The sequence below is a fragment of the Bactrocera latifrons genome, unplaced genomic scaffold (genome assembly GCF_001853355.1).
Source record: "Bactrocera latifrons isolate USDA-ARS-PBARC rearing strain unplaced genomic scaffold, ASM185335v1 scaffold_4, whole genome shotgun sequence".
NCBI classification, from domain to species: Eukaryota; Metazoa; Arthropoda; class Insecta; order Diptera; family Tephritidae; genus Bactrocera; species Bactrocera latifrons.
Genome location: NW_017537045.1, coordinates 3,650,323 through 3,673,984, shown reverse-complemented (window position 1 = coordinate 3,673,984; position 23,662 = coordinate 3,650,323). Strand labels below are relative to the sequence as shown.

General features: G+C 35.4%; 6 protein-coding genes across 15 annotated transcripts in view; 4 read left to right on the top strand and 2 right to left on the bottom strand.

Annotated features, from left to right (window-relative positions):
* The window catches only part of LOC108972435 (protein sprint), a 553,725-nt gene extending 551,403 nt beyond the window's left edge, over positions 1-2,322 (top strand). For all 9 annotated transcript variants that reach the window (XM_018938999.1, XM_018939000.1, XM_018939001.1 and 6 more), the window contains 2 exons: positions 99-925; positions 995-2,322. In XM_018938999.1, the coding sequence (XP_018794544.1) occupies positions 99-925; positions 995-1,315 (1,148 nt within the window). In that variant the 3' untranslated portion in view covers positions 1,316-2,322. The remainder of the gene's footprint in view (positions 1-98; positions 926-994) is intronic.
* A 3,738-nt stretch (positions 2,323-6,060) lies between these two features.
* Positions 6,061-8,604, top strand: LOC108972446 (ATP-binding cassette sub-family B member 10, mitochondrial). The gene is made up of 7 exons (XM_018939028.1): positions 6,061-6,376; positions 6,447-6,653; positions 6,716-6,918; positions 6,977-7,258; positions 7,317-7,835; positions 7,891-8,115; positions 8,173-8,604. Exons 1-7 carry the CDS (start codon positions 6,061-6,063, stop codon positions 8,440-8,442), a joined length of 2,022 nt encoding a protein of 673 aa, XP_018794573.1. The 3' UTR covers positions 8,443-8,604.
* A 165-nt stretch (positions 8,605-8,769) lies between these two features.
* Positions 8,770-10,188, bottom strand: LOC108972445. Of its 2 annotated transcripts, XM_018939026.1 has the most exons (4): positions 10,071-10,188; positions 9,679-9,819; positions 9,478-9,610; positions 8,770-9,427 (listed from the first exon to the last, which is right to left on the bottom strand). In XM_018939026.1, the coding sequence occupies exons 2-4, from the start codon at positions 9,812-9,814 to the stop codon at positions 8,947-8,949; spliced, it is 750 nt and encodes a 249-aa protein (XP_018794571.1). In that variant the 5' UTR covers positions 9,815-9,819; positions 10,071-10,188; the 3' UTR covers positions 8,770-8,946. The 2 variants fall into 2 exon arrangements, with proteins under 2 accessions (XP_018794571.1, XP_018794570.1); XM_018939025.1 differs by lacking the exon at positions 10,071-10,188 and having other exon boundaries at positions 9,679-9,937.
* Positions 10,189-10,203: 15 nt separating this feature from the next.
* On the top strand, positions 10,204-12,395 carry LOC108972442 (mitochondrial ribonuclease P protein 3). Its single transcript, XM_018939023.1, has 4 exons — positions 10,204-11,372; positions 11,443-11,579; positions 11,632-11,824; positions 12,150-12,395. The coding sequence occupies exons 1-4, from the start codon at positions 10,233-10,235 to the stop codon at positions 12,282-12,284; spliced, it is 1,605 nt and encodes a 534-aa protein (XP_018794568.1). The 5' UTR covers positions 10,204-10,232; the 3' UTR covers positions 12,285-12,395.
* Positions 12,383-13,929, top strand: LOC108972444. The gene is made up of 2 exons (XM_018939024.1): positions 12,383-12,773; positions 13,248-13,929. Exons 1-2 carry the CDS (start codon positions 12,457-12,459, stop codon positions 13,831-13,833), a joined length of 903 nt encoding a protein of 300 aa, XP_018794569.1. The 5' UTR covers positions 12,383-12,456; the 3' UTR covers positions 13,834-13,929.
* Positions 13,831-23,272, bottom strand: LOC108972441. Its single transcript, XM_018939022.1, has 7 exons — positions 22,734-23,272; positions 22,283-22,669; positions 19,731-22,211; positions 16,038-18,388; positions 15,327-15,441; positions 14,431-14,678; positions 13,831-14,361 (listed from the first exon to the last, which is right to left on the bottom strand). The coding sequence occupies exons 1-7, from the start codon at positions 23,052-23,054 to the stop codon at positions 13,917-13,919; spliced, it is 6,348 nt and encodes a 2,115-aa protein (XP_018794567.1). The 5' UTR covers positions 23,055-23,272; the 3' UTR covers positions 13,831-13,916.
* Between the last annotated feature and the right edge of the window lie 390 nt (positions 23,273-23,662).

Genomic DNA, 23,662 nt, shown 5'->3' with positions numbered 1-23,662 from the left:
ATCCACCTTATACAATTTCGTATTGCTCTCTTGATTTTTTAAATTTTAAATTTTGTTACCATGTTTATCTCATATCTAACTGGTCTTATCAAATGCAGGTCACCCACGCAACAAGCTGAACGCGCCCAATGGCGGTCCCGGCGAACTGGTACGCGCTTGCACTCTACAACTCGCACAAGATCCGTGCTCCACATTTGCGCGAAATATCGAAAATTTCATCTCCTGCACTAAGGAGTCACGCGAAGCGGCGCCACAGGTAGTTATGCGCAACATGCGTCAGTTCATGAACGGCATGAAGAACTATCTCGTGAAACATGGTGAGGGTAAATTCCATCAGGAAATCGAAGCGGCGCGTTCGCGTCTCAAAGCGGATGAGTTTCTCAATTTGGACGCCATACTCGAGACTGTTATGCATGAATTGGTTGTGCTGCCGCTGCGCGAACATCTCTACGGCATGTTCGTGGACTACTACAAACGCTCGGAAGACATACAACTATTGGCACAAAATGTTAAATACGCCTGCGGACGCAGTCCTGCTGATTTTGGCATACGCACCGCAGTTACGCCGCCATCACCCACATCATTGCAAGCAATTTCGGCATTATTGCAGCGCCTGCAAGAGGCCGAACTGCCGCTCGAAAAGCTAGACCTATTTCTGTGCATCATTTCAACAATATTTGAGGCCACCGGCTGTCCACGCGGCCAGCAATTAGGCGCCGACGACTTCCTACCCGTGCTAGTATATGTGGTGGCCAAGTGTGGCTTCGTAGGCGCCGAGATAGAGGCTGAATTCATGTGGGGCCTACTGCAGCCGACATTGCTCAGTGGCGAGGCGGGCTACTACTTGACGGCACTGTGCAGCGCTGTGCATGTGCTCAAAAGCTTCATGGCTTCGGAGAGCGAAAACGGCACGGGCTCGCTGGATGTAAGTATTGCACTACGCACTAAACTAGTTTTTAATAGTTAGATAATATTTTTTTCCTCTTCTTTGCAGTGGCGCTCTTCCTCGCTGCCAGCCTGCTCATCGGTGCTGCGCGTTATCATACCTGACGAATGCAACGGCTCTTTGCAAACGCGCACACTGCCCGTGCGCCCACACACTACTACGCGCGACGTCTGCCGAATCATTGCACACAAGGCGCGCATCACCAATCCACAAGACTATGCGCTCTTCAAGCTCGTCGACGGCGAGGAAACGCTATTGAATGACGCCGAATGCCCACAGGATGTGCGTTTCGCATCAAAGGGCAAGCACTGCATGTTGGCGTACAAACGCATTGACGCCAAAATCGCTTGGCCCACAACGACTTATTAGATATGGTGTAAAATTTGAAGTCGTTTAAGCGCTCTTAACGCATAAAGCAAGATTATTTTGAAATAATCTCAAAATTTATGAAGCAAAGCAGCGCGCAAAAGCTGTCTGGAAAACTTTTCGGTTATTGCCACAAAATCAAAAGCCTGAAGTCAGCTAAGCATGCGCAGTTGAGCAAAAACCAATATGATATTTCATTAAGGCGCGGATTAATTTTAATTAGTTGTAATTGAAATGAAATCACTAATCACACTCATTGTGTTTAATCATACAAACACATATACATATGTAGTTATATATATGTTTGTATTTACGACTATACTAAACAGTATTGCGATAAGTTAGTTGTAAGCGAAAGCACACACACATACACCAAAATATATGTGTGTTGTAAACGTAGTATAAGCTTACTATATAAATGTATGTAGCTAGTTATATGTTAAGTGAGACTACTGACTAATGACACTTAATATAATAATTCGAATTAATTTTGTACACTTAACGAACACTGAACAATTGCGTTTACAAATCAAAACCGAAAAAACATTGGGGAAGCGAACAATTGTAAGACAAATTTATGAATAAACAATATAAATAATTATTTTAATGTATGCGAAATATATAATTTTTTAATTTGAGTTAATGTCGAAATAAACTTAAAAAATGCTTAACAGCATTAATGAAAATGGGAAAAAACGTTCACCATAAATCGGCATTAAAAAAGCTAAGCACTAATAATGCATTAATTTTAAATTGGCATAACTAAAATGTTAAAAAAATTAAACCAAAAAGTGAAAAAACAAAATTATTGCGCAAAAACTAATTATATAACAATTATATTTTAAGAGTTATCATACTAGTTGCTAATTTGTAAATGAGAGTGTACCCAAATATCCTATTTTATGTGTAAAGTGTTTAAATGCTTAAAACTACACCCTATATTGTGTAAATATTCATAAGATTTGTATAAAGAAACAACACGATAAATATACTTACATATTTCAAACTAATTTAAACAAATTTTATTTATTTTTTCAATTAAAAAAATTTATTTCAGATTATTTAAAACAATTAAGGTGTTATATACAGTTAGAAGGTCAAAAAAAGCGATTTTCAGACATTTTTCTGAGCAAACTTTTTACAAATATTGAAAAAAAAATGTGTACACATATTATGGTAATTTGGAACTGTACTTTAAGACTTAGTATTAGTAAAAATATTTATTTAGAAATGAGCTACAGTTGATCTCCGGCAGCTCCTCTCAAAAAAGACGTTTAGCGGTGACCACTATATCTCTGAACTGGATTCTATGAAATGAGAAAGCAAAACAGATTTCGTTAAAGTAATGTTAAATCTTAAAGCAAAATAAAACTGATTGACAAAATGGCGGTTTCTAAAAAAAATCGATTTGGAAAATATTCACCGGAACTTTCTGTGTGTATTCTTAAATACACACATTATCACTAAGAAAATAAAACAAAAAAATTGATTTTTTTGAAAATTCTAACTGTATATAATAACTCCTTAAATGAAAATTAATCACCTAAAAGAAATAAAGCGCAGTAATAGTGACAAATAAGGCTATTATTTATTATTTTACATTTTATTATTATTTCTATAACTGATTATTATTACTGTTTTTATTGTTTTAATTTAAATAGTTTGTATTTTTCGTTTCATTCGAAGCGTTTTAAACATTTCGGAGTTATTTTCCTGAGTGAACGCCGAGCAAGCTCACGAGTAGTGCAACTTGCCGCTTAATTGTTATTTGTATTATTATCTTTATGTTTCGTTTTCAAATGAAATTAGGTACCATTTACATTGCCGGGGGTTGTTCTAAAACTTACTTATTCAAACGAAGTTAGATCTTTGAAAGTACAGCCCTTGGCCGGATAAAATCCGGGTCAATTCCGGTAACGTAGAACCGGCTGTTATGAGTATCGCCGGGAAGTTGTTTTCCTGAGTGACTAGCGACACTGCTGACTCTAGATTTATAATTATTTTTGCAGGTGTTTTAATTTTAAAAACATTTTTGCGCCATTTAAACTGCTATATTCTCGGCTCAGTGCTATTTTCTTAAGCGACGACGACATATCGGCGGGGAGAACCTATGCAAATTTGGATAATATTTTGCAATAAAAAAAGAAATTCCATTCGTATGTGAGTTTTCTTGAATATAACAGCAAGTTGTTGTTGTAATAGTTTCAAATATAGTCATATTGCATACTATGCAAGAAAAATAACCAACCAAAAACAATTCTGATTAGTTTCTAACGTCTACATCAAACTAACGTGCAAAATTGCATTAACAACCGTTACATATTCCGCCGCAAGCAACACTGTATAAATATTCCCGATGAATAATATCACAAAACCAATCAAAATATGTTATACTTACACGTGAGTTAACTTAAACTCATAGAAACTAAAGTCTAAATGCTGGTCTCTTTGAAAAAATGTAGCGTGAAAACAGCGCTCAAACAATTTCGAGCAATGCTCGCAAGTTACTTACCCTTAACATTATACCATATAAATAAATAAAATAAGCATAGATTTCGGTTACGTATATGCACCGGTAATGGAAAATCTAATGTTTATTAATATGACATTTAATAGCAGTTTATTGAGCAGAAAAGAAAAGACCGCACTCTTTGAAAAATTAGAGAAAAAATTTACAACTTTCTTTTTTCAGTTCTGTTGTAACACGTTTTTCGTTACATTTTTAAAATTCGGGGTACCTTTCAGTGATTTATATATCCGATATTCCTATATTCTACTTTAAATTATTATTTAAAATGTCAGTTGCCAAATTTGAGACAATCTACAAGAAATTCAAAATCTCTAAATATAAAAAGTAGAAACTAAATAATAAATGAAAAAAAATAATTAAAAATATACACTGAAAACGAAAGAAAAAGTGAAAGAGAAAGAGAAAAAATTAAAAAATTAAAACGAAAAAAAAACTTAAACGCAAAAGTGGAGCTCAGTATAATTTAATACTTTTTAAAATAATATTGAATTATAAAACAGTGTACACATATTAACAAAATATATGTAAGTAATATGAAACCCTTAAAAACCAGACAAATGCTCTTCGAATAGCACATTTTAAAAGTTTTGTAACAGATTTAGTAACTAAAGGTATACTGAATTGTCGAAGTGCTCCAAAATGAATGTGACATTTACCGCTGTGAGTAATCAAAAGTCAGGCAAACCAAGAGAGTCATTATAATGAAAATAAAAATTATATTACGTTAATTAAAAAATCTGAAACACAGGAGACGACTTTGAGCTAAGTTTTGATATGGAATATCAAAAAAAAATGTCTTCTTGCAGCGCATTGTAAAGCGTAAGTAAACGCGGAACTTTTGTGTAATAAATGTTTTATTTTCTAAACTTCGCAACATTTGACATTTACAGTTGATGTTCAAAACTACAAAAATAACAATAATTCTGCTCATATATGATATTAATTTAGACTTGTATATACCATACATACATATGTGTAATCATAAGTTAAGCTAATGAATAAATGATCTATACAGAACCTGCAAGAAGAATAATATTTATAAACATTACTTTACGTTACATAGTGGTACATATACATACATACATATATACCAACGTATAACCCAAGCCATTTTCWATATTTACCTTATATTATATATATTATGTATATGAAGTATGTTTAAATTTTTTCGTAATATATTATTATGTTGTATTTATAGTATAATAGTTTAARAATATAAAACTCAAATAATTATATACATAATTACATATTTATAATCGACTTCCCCATATACGCATATAATATTTAAGTAATGATGCATAAAATGAGATCATTAAAAATAAAGTTAAAATGTGTAACAAAAATATTATTTATATATTTTATTTTATACTGAAATTATTGAGGGAACACTTCTCCAGTCTGCTGAATGACAGTCAAAACATAACATAACATTTCTCCAGGTTGGACAAAGCAGCAAAGAAAATGGGTCTGGTAACGAAATATCTCCTGTAATCGAACAAACAATCGTCGCACTCGCGACTTGGCTTCCAGGCATAACTACGAAGTCGTAGACATATTAGCCTAACAGTCATAACTTCATAATCGTATTTTCCATATTTCCCGGCCAAAACCATTTTAAAATAACTTACGAATGAAATTTTGGAAAAATTTCGTATCTGCGGATAGCCCCATATATTCTCAATTTTCTGTCGAGCTAGAAATACATACATACTATACTATGTATTATAAATTTAATATGTATACGGAAAGAGGAGGAATAGTCTTTACTAAATTATATATACTGTATTTTCTTTAAAGTGTATTGTCTGGGTGTTTTCAGAATTAAATTTTTTTTTTCTTAAAAGTTTAGAATTTAAATTGTTCTTGTTGCAACTTAAAATAATTTTCAAACCTGCATAGTAATTAAAAAAAATGCTCCACCTTTCATTCATTGTATCGCAACCAATGAATTTTTTTGTCAAACGCAGAAAAGTATACTATCTAGGATTGAATATCTACACCAAATATCAACCAGGGACCGACACAGCTAGATAGATTGTTAACCAAATTATAATTATCGATTTATTCTTATCGATAAAAAGCACACAAATACTTACTTTTGGCAAGCTTGGTATTTTTCAAACAGCTGTTTTAGTCGTGAGATGTGTTTTTCGTACGTTGTTATGTATACCGCGCACAAATTTATATTTTTTTTAAATTAAAATAAATACTTATTAAAATGATAACACGATGTGCCTGTATAAAAGGCGCGCTTTCACGCCTTACAAGTCACAGTGGTTTCTGCCGACCGTTCGTGACCTTAAGAACAACAACCATTAGCAGACGCTTTATCACAGTGCATGGCTTACGTTCAATACAAAAACAAATATTCGTACCCACTGTGCGCGGTAATGTGTGTCTGCGAATAGCACGATTTCGTGGTAATGTAAGCAATAATGCACAGCAAGCTGACAAAGTCACCAAAGTTAAATTACATAGAAAAGATGTAATACGACTTATAGGCTTAGCGAAGTCAGAAAAATTGGTACTTATTGGTATGTCAAGATTTGCAATAAAAGTTCTTATGAAATGTAACAAAGGCTGTAAATATTTGAATATTTTTAGTGGCAATGGGTTGTTTGGTGATTTCTTCGGCTATAACAATGAGTGTTCCATTCGCATTGGGAAAGATATTAGACATGATTTTTGATAAAAAAGGAACGCATGCAGAGACCATGGAGAAACTGAAAGAATTTTCCATAATTCTGTTAGGCATCTTCGTGCTCGGTGGTTTAACCAACTATTTCCGGGTTTACCTCTTCAATAGTGCTTGTAAGCCCTTATGATAATTTATTTATATTTTCCATCTAATTAAAAACTTTTGTCTGTTAAAGCTTTACGCATTGTGAAAGATTTGCGCTCCAGAGTGTATCGACGCATGCTTTTACAAGAAACGGGATGGTTCGACACAAAAGGGACCGGAGAACTGCTGAATCGTTTAGTTAATGATACATATATGATAGGCAACTCATTAAGTCAAAATTTATCGGATGGTTTGCGCTCTACTGTCATGATTGTAGCGGGCACATCTATGATGGTACGTACAAATATGTCAGTATAGTTTGGCGATATTCATTTTATTTTCAAATACGTAGATATATACATCACCTAGTCTTTCCCTAGTTAGCACATGTGTTGTACCATGCGTCGCTGGTATGGCTATTGTATACGGACGCTATGTTCGCAACATTACACGTAATCTTTTGGATAAATTTGCTAATATATCAAAATCTGTGGAAGAGCGTCTAGGTAATATAAAGACAGTAAAAGGATTTTGCAAAGAGCAGGAAGAGAGCAAAGCGTATGAAATTCTACTTACTGATGCCTTAAATCTTGGTTATAAGGAAGTACAAGCACGATCCCTATTCTTTGGTTTGGTAATCGAGGAAAACAAGTTTATCAAAATATATATACACATTTAAATATTTCTTACAGACTGGATTCTCCGGTAACGTGATAATAATTTCAGTACTATATTATGGTGGCATACTAGTTATTAGTGATGCACTCAGCATTGGTGCGCTGACGTCTTTTATACTGTATGCTGGCTATTCTGCCATATCCATTAACGGGCTCTCCAATTTTTACACGGAGTTAAACAAAGGTGTAGGGGCAGCTCAGCGTGTTTGGGAAATACTTGATCGCCAGTATTCAATCCCATTACATACAGGTTTCGTACCGAAAACTCCTCCGCGTGGAGAAATTAAGTTTGAGAATATATTATTCAGTTTTCCATCTCGTGAGGAGAGCATCATTTTGAACAACTTCAATCTCACGCTTCTGCCAGGCGAGACAACTGCTGTGGTGGGGCGTAGTGGTTCAGGGAAAACCACTATATCTACTTTGTTATTGCGCCTATATGATCCGTTACAAGGGCAAGTACTGTTGGATGGTATTGATATAAAAGAATTAAATCCAATTTGGCTGCGTAGTCATATTGGTGCAGTAAATCAGGTAAGTGTGTTAAGTAATCAGATTTAAAGGTGTTTAGCTTGAACTAAAACTGTAGGAACCAACGTTGTTTTCTGGAACAATACGTGATAATATACTGTACGGCCTTAATCCCGGCACGAAAGTAAACGAAGAAGCATTTGCAGATGCCATTCGTAAAGCACATGTTGACGAATTCGCCTCACAACTACCGAATGGTCTGAATACGCTTGTTGGGCAACGCGGAATGATGCTAAGTGGCGGTCAGAGACAACGTGTAGCGATAGCAAGAGCGCTTTTAAAGGTAATATAATTGTACAACACGTCTTGAAAAAATTCATAAAATAAATATTTTATACAGAATCCAGCGATATTGATATTGGACGAAGCAACTAGCGCTCTGGATTCTGTATCAGAAGAATTAGTTCAAAACGCCATTGAGCAAGTATCCAAAGGACGAACAGTACTTACAATTGCGCATAGGTTAAGCACTATACGCAACGCTGATAAAATAGCAGTTTTAGAAAACGGCAGTGTAGTAGAACAAGGACGCTACGAAGAGCTGATAACAAGAGAAGCTGGTGCATTTAGGGAATTAGTTAGGAAGCAAGCTTTTATGGTGAATTCTTAACAGCTTGCAATTCCTTTTGCCATCAAAGATTTTAATCAACCGATTTAATGTTATCTATGTTAGTGAAATATGACTATGTTGATTTGTTTAAATTATTGTAAATATGTATGATTTTATGAATACATAAGGGTAGCACATTGTAGTTACAGGATAATCTTTTTGTTGTTATTAGCTATATAAGTCTTTAGAGTTTTTTTTTCGAAAATAAATATTTCTGTAAAGACGGTAAAAAAATCTATGTTACATTTAAACTTTTATTTATTACGTGTGTTCCAATATTATAGGGATTTTTTAGGAGCTCCCAATAAAAAAAGAATTTTTAAAGCATTAGGAACATATTTTTTATTTTATTTTTTAATAACGTGTCTCCCTACATAATATTTCGAAATGGCGAGTACTATGACATTAAAGATGTCAGATGTAAGTTTAATCTTCAGAAGCTGTAATACAGACTAATGGAACTTAAATTTAATATTTATTAATACAGAAAAACTCACAAAGCGGTTATGTTTGTCTCGTTTTACTCAAAAGCATAATTAAAATATCAGTCTTAATATTATCTTGTTCTTTCTCTGGTAATTTAGAAAGATAGGTATTTAGTAATCCAAAAAAATGTTCATGTTTCCTTTTCTTTCTGTCATTAATACTACATTTAATGTACTCATTTAGAGTACCAATCAACATATAAAACTTTGCTTCAGCGTCTCTTGTACGAGTTCTTGAGCATATTGAGTTTTTGAAAGATTGACTGATGGATGGTTCATCATGTGGTAAATTCGGCTGAGTTTGAACCTCAACAGCCGTAAAATCTTCAAGTTCGAAATCTAAACTCTCTTCACATGATCTTTTTAGAGAATGAGTAGATATTTCCTCGTCAAAATCATTATTGCTGTTACCGCACAAACTCTCATCGCGATTTTCTTCCTTCTTTGTTTGTAATATGTCCTGGGAGTTTGTTTCCAAAGATAATTTCAATTTTTTTTGTCTGGAATAATATGCTTCAAAAAACTGTTATGATTAATAATAACTACTAACCGTGTATCATTGAAATCCCTCTCTAAACTCTCCATAAATTTCCACATGCTGTGTTGATTCCGTTCAACATAGTTTTTCTTTGCTCTTACAAAACGATCACGAAGTGATCTCCAGCGGGATTGACATCTTTCAACTATGCAATACAAATATACGCAACGCTGGTAAAACGCTCAAAGTACATATTAAAAAACGTTAACTTACCGGGCGCACTTGTTTCAGCTGAAACACTGTTCCAACATCTTTTAATAATTTGTTGAGTTTTGTCCGACGTTTTGTTGTTTTTATCATACAAACATGGATATTTCCGCACAGCGTTTATTAAAGTCTCTTCAAACATTATCCCTAAATCGAATGATCAAACAATATTTAATTAAATCGTATTCTAATTAATTATGAAGAGAATAATATTGTTTAACAATAAGAAACCAAAAAAAAAATTATAATCATAGTCAAAAAGCATTCACAGCTGTTCGTATACTAGAGATGTGCTTTCGCCTTCGCATTATTGAGACAATATTTCTGAATGTTTTTTCAGGAAACTGTATGCAACTTTAATTATTTTGTAGTAATTGAAAATATGAAATCACACAAACCGATTCAAGGTGTTCAAGCTTTAGCACTTTAACAATTCGTTTGGTAATTAGTTTAACTTTTTCCTGATGGGTTGTTCCCATCCTTTGCAGATCAGCTGTTAAATGCATATTACATTCTGCTTATTCGTTTTACCCCACCAATCCAACTAACATTTGTATAAAATGTTATGTTTAAATATATTTCGCCAAAGTAAAACGCTAAATCCGTTCTTCTCGTCTCTTCAATTACTAAACCCATTTACAAGGAAGTCCAGCACTTACAAGCGCTCACTGCTTAGTGTACCACATACGGATCGTTTGTTAACCATAAAAAAAGAATTATTTGAGAAAAGAACCGAGTTAAGCGACAATGAGTGGCAAGATTTGCGAAATAATTTGATTTCTAATTACAAACACATTAGTAATAGTAATGTTGATGCTATAATACTTGGTTTATGTGGCAGTGTAGAACAACTTCCTCTGGCTAAGAATTATGTGCATTATTTACGCGAATGTGGGTTCGAACCCAACTTAGCATCAATTGGGCGTCTATTGCGTATTTACAACACAAGTTACCATAAAAATGGTGGAAACCATGCTTCACTTACGCCAGATGAGCAACAGGATATTTTTGATTTATATGCTAAATTACGTGAACGTCATGAAATTCTAGACGCCACGACATGTGAGAATTTAATATATGGTTTGGTATGTACAAAAGAATGGCGCACGGGCATAGAATTGCTAACTATGACAAAACTCACCAGTACACCAAGTATCGGCGCTTATACAGAACTCACAGTAAAAGCTTTTACTGACGGTGAGTTAAACATTGGTTGGAACTTGCTTCATGAAACCGTGGCACAGGGCAAAGAACCTAAATGCGAAACTTATAAAGCATATTTACGGTACATAGCGCGCCAACCACTTACTCTACAGTGCAATCTAGAAACATTATTTGCATTTTGGGAAAAATATGAATTGATTGTAACAGCAAATGTAGCAGAATTTATAACCGAAATACTAAATAATAATTTACATAATGTTCAGTCATCTCTAACAGACGCACAAGGCAAATGTCTACAATGCAAATTGCAGATGCGGACTATTACTATAAGTGACGCAGAGTTTGCTAAATTGAGTAATTCCTTTTTGAATAAGGTACTCATACGTAACGATGTATTCCAGAAATCAACGCCAGATGAGGTGGAACAATTCAAGCGTTATGTTAATAAAACAGCTCCATATGATTGCGTTATTGACGGTCTTAATGTGGCCTACTCTATGGGCGCTAAAAAATCGCCTAAAATGCTAGCTTCATTGGTATGTTCTTTTTTATGTTTAATAATTTTGAATTTTTTCCTATTTCCATATCTATTACGTCCGCATTTAGCTTGCAAATGTAGTGAAGCATTTTAAAACACAAGACAAACACGTACTTGTTCTTGGACGCAAGCATATGAATAGCTGGCCGAAAGATTCCATGTTTTATATACGGAAAAATGCTAGTATGTTCTTGACAAATAATCTGTAAGTGGTTTTATTTTTATTATCATTTGGAATAATTATATTTAAATTTCAGTTCGCAAGATGATCCTTTTCTGCTGTATGCCACATTGAAAAGTGGTCAATCAACTGACTTCTTCTCACGTGATTTGATGCGTTCACATGCATTTTTGTTGGGAAACGAGTTGCGTGCCATATTTCGGCACTGGCAACAGGTACATCAGTACTCGTTAATTACGCAAACCGACAATGGAAGGATAATTGTAAAGGTAGTGTTTTTTTTAAGTAAACTTTTCAATTATCAATTGTAAGCTAGTAATTTTACAAATGTGAAGTTTGAGGCTGTTTCTTGCTAGTTTTGGATTGCTAAAACCGAAAATTATAGAAAAATTTACCTAAGATATATAATTTTTCTGTTGTGGTGTAGTCACGTTGTACAGAGAACAAACTACCACATTTTATTAAAATGACAAAAATAGCTGTACGTGATTGAAAATGTTTCAGCTCAAATTTGACCTCTTAGCACATTAGTCGCAAACTTTTACTTCAGACTTGTTTAGGTTATTATTTTTAATTTACTATGTCCTTACGCAGGAACCAACACGTCACCTGCTTTGCACACACAAAATACAGGATACTTGGCATGTGCCATATAAGCGCAGCTACACCCCAAATCCTGCCGAATTATTTGAAGTACCTGAAAGTTGGCTGTGCATAAAATTTAAATGAATTGTCGATTTTTTAAAAATATTTTGACTATTGGTAAAGCTTGTGTAAATATAAACTGTGTTAAAAAATTTTGTATAATACATTACATTTTTAAAATTTTATGTACTAATATTTTGGCGTCTTAAACTTTTTAAAATAAGGCTAAATTAATAGTAAAAACAAAAACATTGAAATGGCTTCTGAAGGAATCGACGATTGGGATGCGCCGTTACCTTCTTCATCTACCATTGAACCTGAAGAAGAGGAGATAATATTGGAGGACAAAAAAAAGGAACTGAAAAATATGGAAAAGCTAAAAAATTATGTGGCACGCATGGCGTATAAGCCAGCGCCGCCACCATGCGTTAGACCACGTACCGATCAAATAGCAGGTCCACAAAAACGCATGATTGTCGACAGTTATCTTCAGCATGGCAAAGTTTTAACGCCTAAAGAACGACGTCAGCGTGTTAAAAGACTGGCTCGCAAATATAATGCGATATCAACTGAGTAAGTGGAAAATACCACGTGCATATCCCAAGACAATAGTAATTAAAAATATGTAAACCCTGTTCAGGGTGTAAGTTTGCCATGGGTTTGTAACACCCAGAATGAAACGTTACAGATCCTCACCTTTTGAGATAACGATCTGAAATTTTGCACACGTGCCTTTCTATTCAAGAAGTTGCTCGTTTATCGGAACTGTCGATATCGGAACATTTGATAGATGCCGTACAAACTGACCGACCAAATCAAGTTTTAGTATGTAAGCTTTTTTTATTTGACAAGACACCTTCAGGAAATTCGATAAGACAACTCAACAATCTCCGAAAAATTTATTGAGATCTAAACTTTATTATTTGTGATGGGTATTATAGTTTTGGTGCAAACTCCTTTAACGTTTTTTCTTGCTTTTTCCCACCAATTTAAATATTTTTTAAAATAGTTTAAAGATTTTATTAAACACGTGTTTTTCACTTTTAGACAATTAGAACAAATTATAAAGAGTCAAAAAAGCAAAGAACGTAAACGTGAAGATCTTTACAAACGCAAACAAGAACTTTACTATGAGATGCTCACCAAACTGGAGCGTCAGTGTCGCACGCAGTATCTCAATGTTTTGATTAAGAAGTTTTCGAACTTCATAGCTAAACTGGCAACCACAATGCAAATACCGCCACAATTGGTTGAGCCATATTCACGTATGCAACGTGGCATATTCTGCAACATTCTACTGGCGATCGGTGTCCAACCTACCAATCAGAATGCTATTTATTACACCACACCTGAAGCGATGGAATACGAAGTATGCCACAAGTTGGCACATGCTTTGCTCAGTCTTATCATTAAAGCGCTCGATTCAGCATCCACTAAAAATCCAGATGAAATTGTACCTCAAGAGGCCGACTTTGAAATGGACCGCTATATTAAGGACCGTTTGATGTGCGCTGCCGAAAAGAAAATATTAAGCACACGCAATCAAGCTCACCAGAAACAGTTGAATTCCTCAAACTCATTGGCAGCTATGCTGAAGAAATGTGAAAATTTCAGCGTAAAAACGTGCATATAGTATAGTAAAATAAATTTATTAATGTGTTTACAAAAATAGTTACAATATGATTGCTGTGAACAAATAAACCAATTTCTATACTTTCAAGCACTTAAAGCCGAATTAAACTCTGCAATTTTCCTCATAACGAATTTCTCCTTGGCAGCTATTTCTTCTTTAATAAGTGCGCGCAAATTTTGCAAATTCGGCATCGTTTCACAGTCGCGCACATTCAGCAATGACTGAAATATTGAATCCCACAACGTGCGATTAATATAACGTGGCACATGTGTCTTATGCATCCATATACCATTAGGGCGTTGCGCAATGTCCATGAATTTACCGAAGAGTAAAACATGTATGACACCTGCCAAACCATATAAGTCCAGTTGATACGTCCAAGGGCGTCCTTCACGCATCTCGACACACTTGAAAGCGTTTTCATTGTGTACATAATTAAACGTTTGGCCGGACTTGAATAATTTCATATCAATTGATACACCAAAATCTATTAGCTGCAAAGCGTACTGGGTACTATTATAATCCAAGCTGCAAGTGTAAAGCATAGAAAACATTTTAGAAGCCATACCTTGCAAGCAATCGCATTGTTGTACCTACTTCTTCATTAAAATAAAATTATCAGCTTTAATGTCTGCATGTATAATATTAATGGCGTGCAAATGATCAATGATGCTGAGCAGCTCACAAGTTAATATCATCACTACATACTCATCGACATTTCTTAATGTATGTTTTTTCACCTTATTGCATACAGTTATTAGCGAGCCATGAACAGAAAACGGTGATATCAGGATACTGGCATTATTGCCAATCAGCGCATAATCGATGCTCATGAAAGCCGAAACCTAAAAATTGAGAAAGTATTCATGTTTAGACACATTTAATAGAAAAAATTATGAAGTCAAAATGTTGAATAAAAGGTTGTGAAAGTTTCGTAAAAAGGAGGAAGGTAATGGGGAGCAGGAAGTTAGGGGTTTCCAGATTTGTATTTGAACGGTATTGCACTTTTAATAACCGCATAAACATTCGCGTATATTTCTTGAATGCTGAAAATCATTCCCGTTCATCATACTTGAGAGGATGCGCGGATTAGCTTAACTAGCGAATGGTGACAGATCTGGGCTGATATTTCCTTTGATGGAAGCATTATTTGAAGCACGTATGTGTTGACAGTAGTATTACTCATAATGACTGGCCCTTTACTAAAACACTGAGGTTATCTAAAGTGTAGATTGATTTCGTGTTCATAAAAAAAAAAACTATTCTACGTAGAGTTCAGGAAGTAGTTGCAAGCTAGCAAAAAGTGATTTTCGTCTAAGCTTCCTATTTGTTGGTGTCTGATGAAAATTGTTTTTAGTAGAGATCAAAATTTTTTCAACTCAAAGCCTGTCAGCTTGGCAACAATCCTCACAATTAATTTGGACATGTCTATATACCCTATCCTACAACAGCTACGGCACTATTACGACTATTAATTTTTAGTTTATATTTACCAAATCTTCCGAATTTAAACGACTATGCACTTCCAAGCATATGTAGTATTCCCAAAAATTCGGTGGACGTTCCTGTTTGAGCGCATACTTCTTGCCAGTCTTATTATGTGTTCCACTATTAAAAAGGAAGAAAAAATAAATAAATATAAAATCATAAAAAGTTAAGTTATCTTCGTCTGTTTGTTTGAATGGCAGCTATATCCTATAATGGTCCGATCTAAAAAAACGTTGTACTCTTGTAAGATTATTCTTGCAAAATTTCGTGAAGGCACTTTCTAAAATATAGAAGCTTTCCATACAAGAACTTTATTTTAGGTGTTTGTTTGTATGGCAGCTATAAATTAAAAAAGTCCAATAGTGCCTGGAGAATAATCCATGACAAATTCCATGAATATATAATATCTTGTCACATAGAACAGTTTTCATACAAGAACTTGATTTTCACCGATCAGTTTGTACGGTAGGTGTAGGCCGATATCGGTGAATCCAACAAATGAGCAGCATCTTGGTTAGAAAGGGATATGGAAGACAGACGGACCGATTTAGCAAATTATATTATATATGTATATGTATATATTATATATATTATACATATATGTAATTTCATTGCTCAATATATATATATAATATATCCCACTGCGTGTTACAAACATCGTGACATATTTAATATACCATGTTTAGGGTAAAAAAAAAAACAATTTATGCACTTACCAATACACAGCTCCATATGCGCCCTCTCCGATTAACTTTAAAACATCAAATTCAACATCGTTAACCTTGATTTTAGCACCGTAATTTAGACGTGATACGTGACCAACTAGCATACAACTTGGCAATTCTTCAATATAATTACTGAACTCAATTTGCTCCAAGAAGGCACTTTGCAAATAGCCATTAAAAGGATTAACTTGGGGATCAACGTTCACGTTGTCTATAATTTGATTGGTGACATTTAGATCTACTTCCCGATGAACATATATATTCTGTGATGGAGTTTTGGGCGAGGGCGAACTTTCAGTCCATATGTGTTGTTGTATTTTCGGCGTCTTCGGCGTATGCTTAAAATATATACTCATTTCGGCATCGCCGTCCTGGACAATATCCTGATCACTAGTATCAGGTATATCTATATGCTCAATTGGTTGTTTGATTTGTGTTTGAGTATGACTTATCGGTTGTGGAATTTTACTTTCGCGTTGTGGTTTTATAGCTGATGGCTGTTTCGGTACAGCACCTGTCAATGATGCTGTTGTATGCTCTTGTACCAAACTTGGTGGCAACAAAACGTTTGGCAACGTTGGCGGCAACACGTTTATCGTTTTTGGCGGCGTTTTTAAGATATCCCGTTTCTGTTGACTAACAGCAACGATTTTGGAAGTTTCATCTTTCTCCTGCTTTATGTGTAGCGACTGCTCTTTTATCGGTGATGGCGCCTGCAAGCTATTCGCTTCAATTTGTGGCAAGAGTGTGGAGTTCTTAATCATACTGATATTTGTGGAGAACATAGCAGTTTCTGCATTCAATTCAAAAGACTTTTCAGTTGACAAGCGTTCAGTTGGCGGCGCTTGGGCTAGACTGACCCTCGATTTCTCAAGAAAATGTAATTTATTCGAATTTTGTACAACGTTATTCGATTCTTTGCTAAGAATTTTATTAATTGGATTTGAATGTATAGATTCATTAAATTTTCTTGAATCGTTCAGAAATGTTAAACGTGAAGTGGTTTTCTTACTACTTAATGGCTCGGCGGGAGGGCAGCGAAATCCGGAGAAGTCTTTCACGAAGGAATTCAGAAACATGAGCGGTTGGGCTGGTGCAGCCGGTTTTACGTCTGTATAAAGTTGCTCAAATTGTTCTTGTGCACGCTTGGTGGCGCTTTCAAGCGTATGCGGCTTCGAAACAACTGAAAACTCCTTCGGATGAAGCTCATTCGTATGTGTTGCAGGAACGGCATTTGAATTTTTGTATACCTCATCAGCAGTTGTTTGATTTGAACAAATTTTACTTTTCATTTTGTTTTCAACAGGTTGTGACTCGGGCACAATTGAAAAATCATTTAGGTAAGAACAGCCTAATGTCGGTTTAATGTTTTCTTCTATATGTTGTGACATATCGACTTTGCTAGTTAATGGTTTAGTTGTTGTTAACGCAGAAAGAGATATGTGCTGTTCAAGCTTTCTTTCATGAACGACCGGTTGCGATTCCATAATTACAGAAAAATCTTTTAAACTATAATTGGCGATTGCAAGCTTTTTAACATCCATTTCATGGGTTTGTTGGTTCGTTTTATATTTGTTATCAGCCATGGGTTGTTGGCGTTCTCGTTGAACTTCAACTGGTTGCGATTCGGAAACCATAGAAAAATCTTTTAAATAAGAATTTCCAAGATCGAATTTAGCTTTATTCTCATCGTTTCTTGTAGGCGCTAAATTCTTTGATTCACTTGTAGGCTTCAAATGAGTTAAAGAAACTGTATTTGTTGTAGACTGCTTTTGTAAAAAATCGTTTTCTTTAACTGTTGGTTTGGACTCCATTACAGCAGAGAAGTCTTTTAGAAACGAATTACAAAAGTTTCCTTGATCCTTTTTCTGTGTCTCGATGACTTTATTCTTCGAGGCAGATCTGAGCCAGTTGTTATCACTTTGTACAGGTTGAGAGTCCATAATTTCGGAGAAATCATTTAAATAGGAATCGCTCAGGTCTGATTTAGCTTGTTGTTCATTTGAATCGCTACACTTAGCGAAATTTTGCGCCTTTGTATTAATTGCAGCTTCGGTCACCGATCTAGTATTAGATACATCATTCTTATTACCTTCGCATTCGGCAGGAATGACCGCAGATTGTGGTTGGGTCTCTTCAATGTAGGAAAATTCTGACAAAAAGGAATCACGTGCAATTACCCTCTGCATCATTGGTTGTGCGATGACTTTTTGTGAAGATAAAGGTTTTTTCGATGAGAACAGTACTTGGGGCTTTGTAGACGTTAATTTGTCAACTTCGTCCTCAAATAGTGCTGGTCCTTTGAAAGGCGCTGCAGTAACTTTCGTCGTTGTGGTGATGGCCTTTTATATGAATTAGAGTGTACAAAAACAATTTGGTAATTATTGTTGCAAATAGAAATAGTAAATTTGCTCAATATTGTTAACGCACTTAGAAACAAATATACATAAACTCGTAAAAAAAAAAAAACAAGAAAAAACGTTATCTTCGGCTGCATCGAAGCTAATATACCCTTCACAGGTGTATTTTTTTAGTAATAAGGTGTACAGTTTGTATGGAAGCTATATACTTTAATTTCGTGCAGATACCACGTCAAATGCGAAAGTTTTCCATACAAGAACTTGATTCCGATCATTCGTTTTGTATGGCAGCTATATGCTATAGTTAACCGATCTGAACAATTTCTTCGGAGATTACATATTTATCTTAGAAAATAACCGTGCCAACTTTTGTGAGGATACATTGACAAATGTGAAAGTTTTCCACACAAGACCTTGATTCCGATTGTTCAGCTTGTATTTCAGCTATATGCTATAGTTAACCGAAAAAAATTTCTTTGGAGATTACATTGTTGCTTTAGAAAATAATCTGTACCAAATTTCGTGAATATATCTTGTCAAATGTGAAAGTTTTCCATACAAGAACTTGATTCCGATCGTTCAGTTTGTATGGCAGCTATTTGTTATAGTGGTCCGATATCGGCAGTTCCGACAAATGAGCAGCTTCTTGAAGAGAAAATGCCTTTTGCAAAATTTCAAAACGATAACTTCAAAACTGAGGAACTAGTTTGTATAAATATTCATTCATTCATTCATTCATTCATATATATAATTTATAGGGTCTCCGACGCTTCCTTCTGGGTGTTACAAACTTCGTGACAAACTTAAGATACCCTGTTCAGGGTATAAAAAAAAAATCGGCAGCTCTGAAGGTATAGCATCCTTCACAGGATAAATTTTTACAGGATAAAATAAAAAAAAATCTTTATAGGTGTGCCATCTGAACTATTTTTCGCATATCGTAGTGCTGTCTTATACAATTTTTAAATTTCATTTGGACACTTTGTGAAACCAAAAAGTTATCCATGCAGGGACATGATGTTTTTGAATGACAGCTATGTATATGCTACATTTATCCAATTTAAATTATTTGATCGGAGTTTGTAGTTGTCTTCAACTATAAAGTATGCTAAATACCGTAAAAAAGTTGTCAAATAAGAAATTTTGCCATACAAGTACTTGATTTGAATCAGTCAATTCGTATAGCACCTATATGATTGAAAAGAAAATAATGTGTACAAAATTTAAGATCGATATCTCTAGACATTTCCTTCTGTGTGTTCTAAACTTCGTGGCAACCTTTATCCTGTTTAGGGTATAAAAATTAAAAAAAAAAACTACCTACCTGTTTTTGTGTTGAATCCTGAGCTTTCAGCTGTACTGCATCTGGAGTATTGATATCACAATGTCGTTTAGCCGATGACAACAATGGCGTCCGTGCCTCCATGCACTCCTTAAAAGCCGAAACTTCATATCTTGGATGTAATATGCTCTTACCCGGTGGGGTTTGACCAAAAAACTCAAAAGAATCTTCCAAATTCGAACTGAGATTTTTGCCTGGTGCTGAAAGCGTAATTTTCGGCAAAGTGTCGGTTTTTTCTGCCTCAAATTGTACTAAGCCGGGTGTTGCGATTGGCATTTTGGGTATGGTTTCTGTCTTATCTTCTTGAAATTTAACAATAGAACGTGAATACAATAGCATTTTCGGGATTGTCTCAGTCTTGTCCTCTTGGAAACGAACGCTTCGTATAGCATAGCCAGCCGCTGTATCCTCGCGTTCGTCAATGCGCGTAAAATTCCCAGCTTGTTTAACCTTAATCGCTTCAGTGGGTTCATCTTCGAATATTGAAAAGTTTAATGCTGGCGCTAACGCCGCAGACGCAACTAGCGCATCAGACCCCGTCTGTAAACGCATATAAGCTGGTGTGGCTTGTTCGACATTAGCAATTTGTGGGATAACATTCGATTTATTTATGGACAATTCATGCGTACCAACCGTTGTTGGATTTTTCACTTCTGGCATTGTCTGACCATGCAAATTAATATTTTCTAATGATACCATTACCTCAGCTGGTATAGTGGACGATTCACGCGACTGCTCTTCTACTGTCTCTAATTCCGCAACAGGCATTAATAGCCGCGTTCCCATCTCACGCTCGCCTTCACCGTCAGATGTGCTGTTGGAAACCTTTGTTGTTGTGCCACCAGTCGTATACGTACCTTGGGTGGTACCGTGCTCGGAAGTTTCTAAAATAGTGGACAATTGCTTCACCGTCAAAGGAGAGTATTCAACTGCAGCTTTTAGGGGTTCTACATGTTCATCTGTAATGGCTTCAGGCGTTGGATTACTTTCTGGGCTATGTGAAAATTCGGGAGGTTTCGGTACACTCTTCAAAATAGATCCAAATTGTCTTGGTGCAACTTTCTGTGCCATTTTAGGTGTACTAACCGATTGAGATTTCAAGAATACGTTGAATATTTGCGTAGAACAAGTTTCTTCCGGATCAAATATAGCTCCCCCTACAGCCCCTTCAGTGCTAGATGGTTGACCCTCATTCATAGAAGGTTCAGTATAAATTTCGAAACCTAGTTTATTTTCTACGGCGGTTTTCGTTATTCCTACAACAGACGTGGATATTGTTGGTAAAGCGGGTGTTTTAAACTTGAAATCGGAATTAACTGTTGAAGGATTTTCTCCTTTGCAAACTGAACTAACTTTATTAATAGCATCAGCTGGAGAAGTGCTTGTAGCTGTGCTAATTGTATCTTCGAAAATTTCGAACGGTAGTCCTGTTTTTGTTGATGGTGGCGCGGTAAGCTTATTAGATTCATTCGAGGTTTCGGGTATATTTGTTATTTTCAGAGACTCTTTATGGAGTATATCTTCAACCGCAATATCCTCTTTAGATTCCATGGGAACGATAGAAGGTCTTGGCATAATCGATTTGCGTAAGGGAAAAAAGCTTTTGCGTCTCTGTGCCCTTTCATTAATGCCGCATGCAGTCTCATCCATATCAGCTGTCATTAATATTGTATCATATCGACGCAGACGTCTTGCCATCAACTCTTCGACTTGGTATTCCACCTTTTCGGAAGAATCATATAACTCCCTAAAACACACCATTAATCCTTTCCTATTTTCTGGTTCGAAGTATGCGTCTACTTCTGTCAATCGTTGTGGCCTGGATGCTTTCGCAAAATTAGGATACTGTCTTACATTTCTATTAACATCGTAACTGCACCAATAAGTGTCTCGTTTTGCTGTAAAATTGTTTGAAATGCCACGTTTTTTAAACCAACGGTACGCTCGATACTCTTCTGGCTGAAATTCTATATTTGGTCGTGGGTACATAAAACATTTGTTATACTGTGGGAAAGTTCGAGGATCCGGCTCATTTTCGATCGTTACTGGTGTAAGCCATTCCTTTTGTGGTAAATTTCTGTTCTTAAAATCTTTCGGATATTTAAAGGGCTTTTCATAATTTCTTTCTCCTTCGGTAATGGGTGGTACTAGAGCTTTTTTAACATAATCCTCTTCCATCTCAGTATCCTCGTGAATACTGAAACCCAAATCAGTATTCCTATCCTTTTTACTAAAGAGTTTGCCAGACATTTTCTTATCATGTGCTTTATTCCATGGTCCTGGCTCTTTAAGATTTTCTTGGTTTCGTGCTGCATCAATAATTGAACGAACAACTGATTTAGGAACTTCAGATGCACTTTCTTGTTCAGCTACTGTTGCTGTTAGTTGTGAATTAGGATTGACATTTTCATCTTGAAAGACTTGTACGCGCGTGTTTTCTTGTTTAGAAGAACTAGGGCCAGTCTACAATAAAAATTAGCAAAGTTCATAATAAAATTATATATAATCAATTTAGTTGATAATTTTTTTTTTACCTGTATCGTACCCGGTGCATAACTCTTCACTGCAGATCCCGTGCGCACACTGCCGACAATTGCTTTACGCCTATGACCTCGTAAAGACGTTAAAGCTAAACGTCTTTCCTCGAACTGACGTTTTGTGCTTTCTTTTACCTCGTCGTCATCTTGATACATTAAACGTTGTGCAACGGAGAAGCCAAAATGTTGGTGCGCTTCTTGTAATTCTTCGAAAGGCTGTGCACGACATGCAATGCCTCTACGAAATATTTCGTCTGCCTTGCGCGTATTGCCACATAAATCATAATGGTACGCCCAACAAATATAGAAATCAGCAATCATTGTTCCAATTCCAGCATTGAACAACTGTTGATAGCATTCCATCGGATGCTGATGACTATCAATCTGCGAGTAATTATTCAAGGTGTATGATTTTCATTTAGTTACAAATTACAACCAAAGTACTTACGAATTTCATATACAATTTAATCATTCGTCTATCTTGGAAATAGCGTACCTCATTTTCAAACTGAGATAAGCATTTTGTTAGCACTTCTTCTAAACCAGATTCTTTGCCACCCGAAGGAAAACTTTGCTCTATCCAGCTAATATATGCATACCAAGGTTCGAGAGGATCATTACCACTATATTCTCGAATGGCTTGTTCTAACTCTCGCCGTCGAGCCAATAACTCTTGCGGCGACTCAACACGCAAAGAAGCTTGTAAAATACTGGCATTGCGTCCAGCCGCCAATGGCTGTATATTTTCTTTTGCATCCTCAAAATCCATAACTAAGCGAAGTTACTATTTGTAGTAATTTTATAACTAGCAATTCCAATCAATAAAGCTTCGGTTTTCTCAGTAATATCTAACTAAACACAGAAGAACGTCACTTTTACTGAAATTAAATGAAGGAATTCAATTTTTCTAAGCCGTTAGCCGTTAGCATAAAATAACTTCAAAAGGCGCAAATAAATAATTTAGAATTATGAGCTGCAAAGTTGGCTGTGCTCAAAATATCTTTTAACACACAATTCACAATAGAGAAAATCTTTGTACTATGGAGTAAATTACACATTCCGCAACATTCGTGTATTATCTAATATCAATAAACAATATTATGAATTATTTTAACAATGTGAAAATAAATTATACATATAACGAATTTTCAAAAAGTAAAAATATACAAAGCTTGGTGGGTATAAATATCACGAATTGAGACTTTACCCCAAATAGTCACTAGTGACTGCTTACAGAATTCCACTATCAGTTTTGTGACCTGCTAACATTCAGGTCTCAAATTTGAGTCAATATTTAGAGACTAACGCTAGAGACTGTTTTTGTTCGATTGCTTAGTTCGTTATTACACGCGGCAAACGCGTGGTTTATAGGCGAGG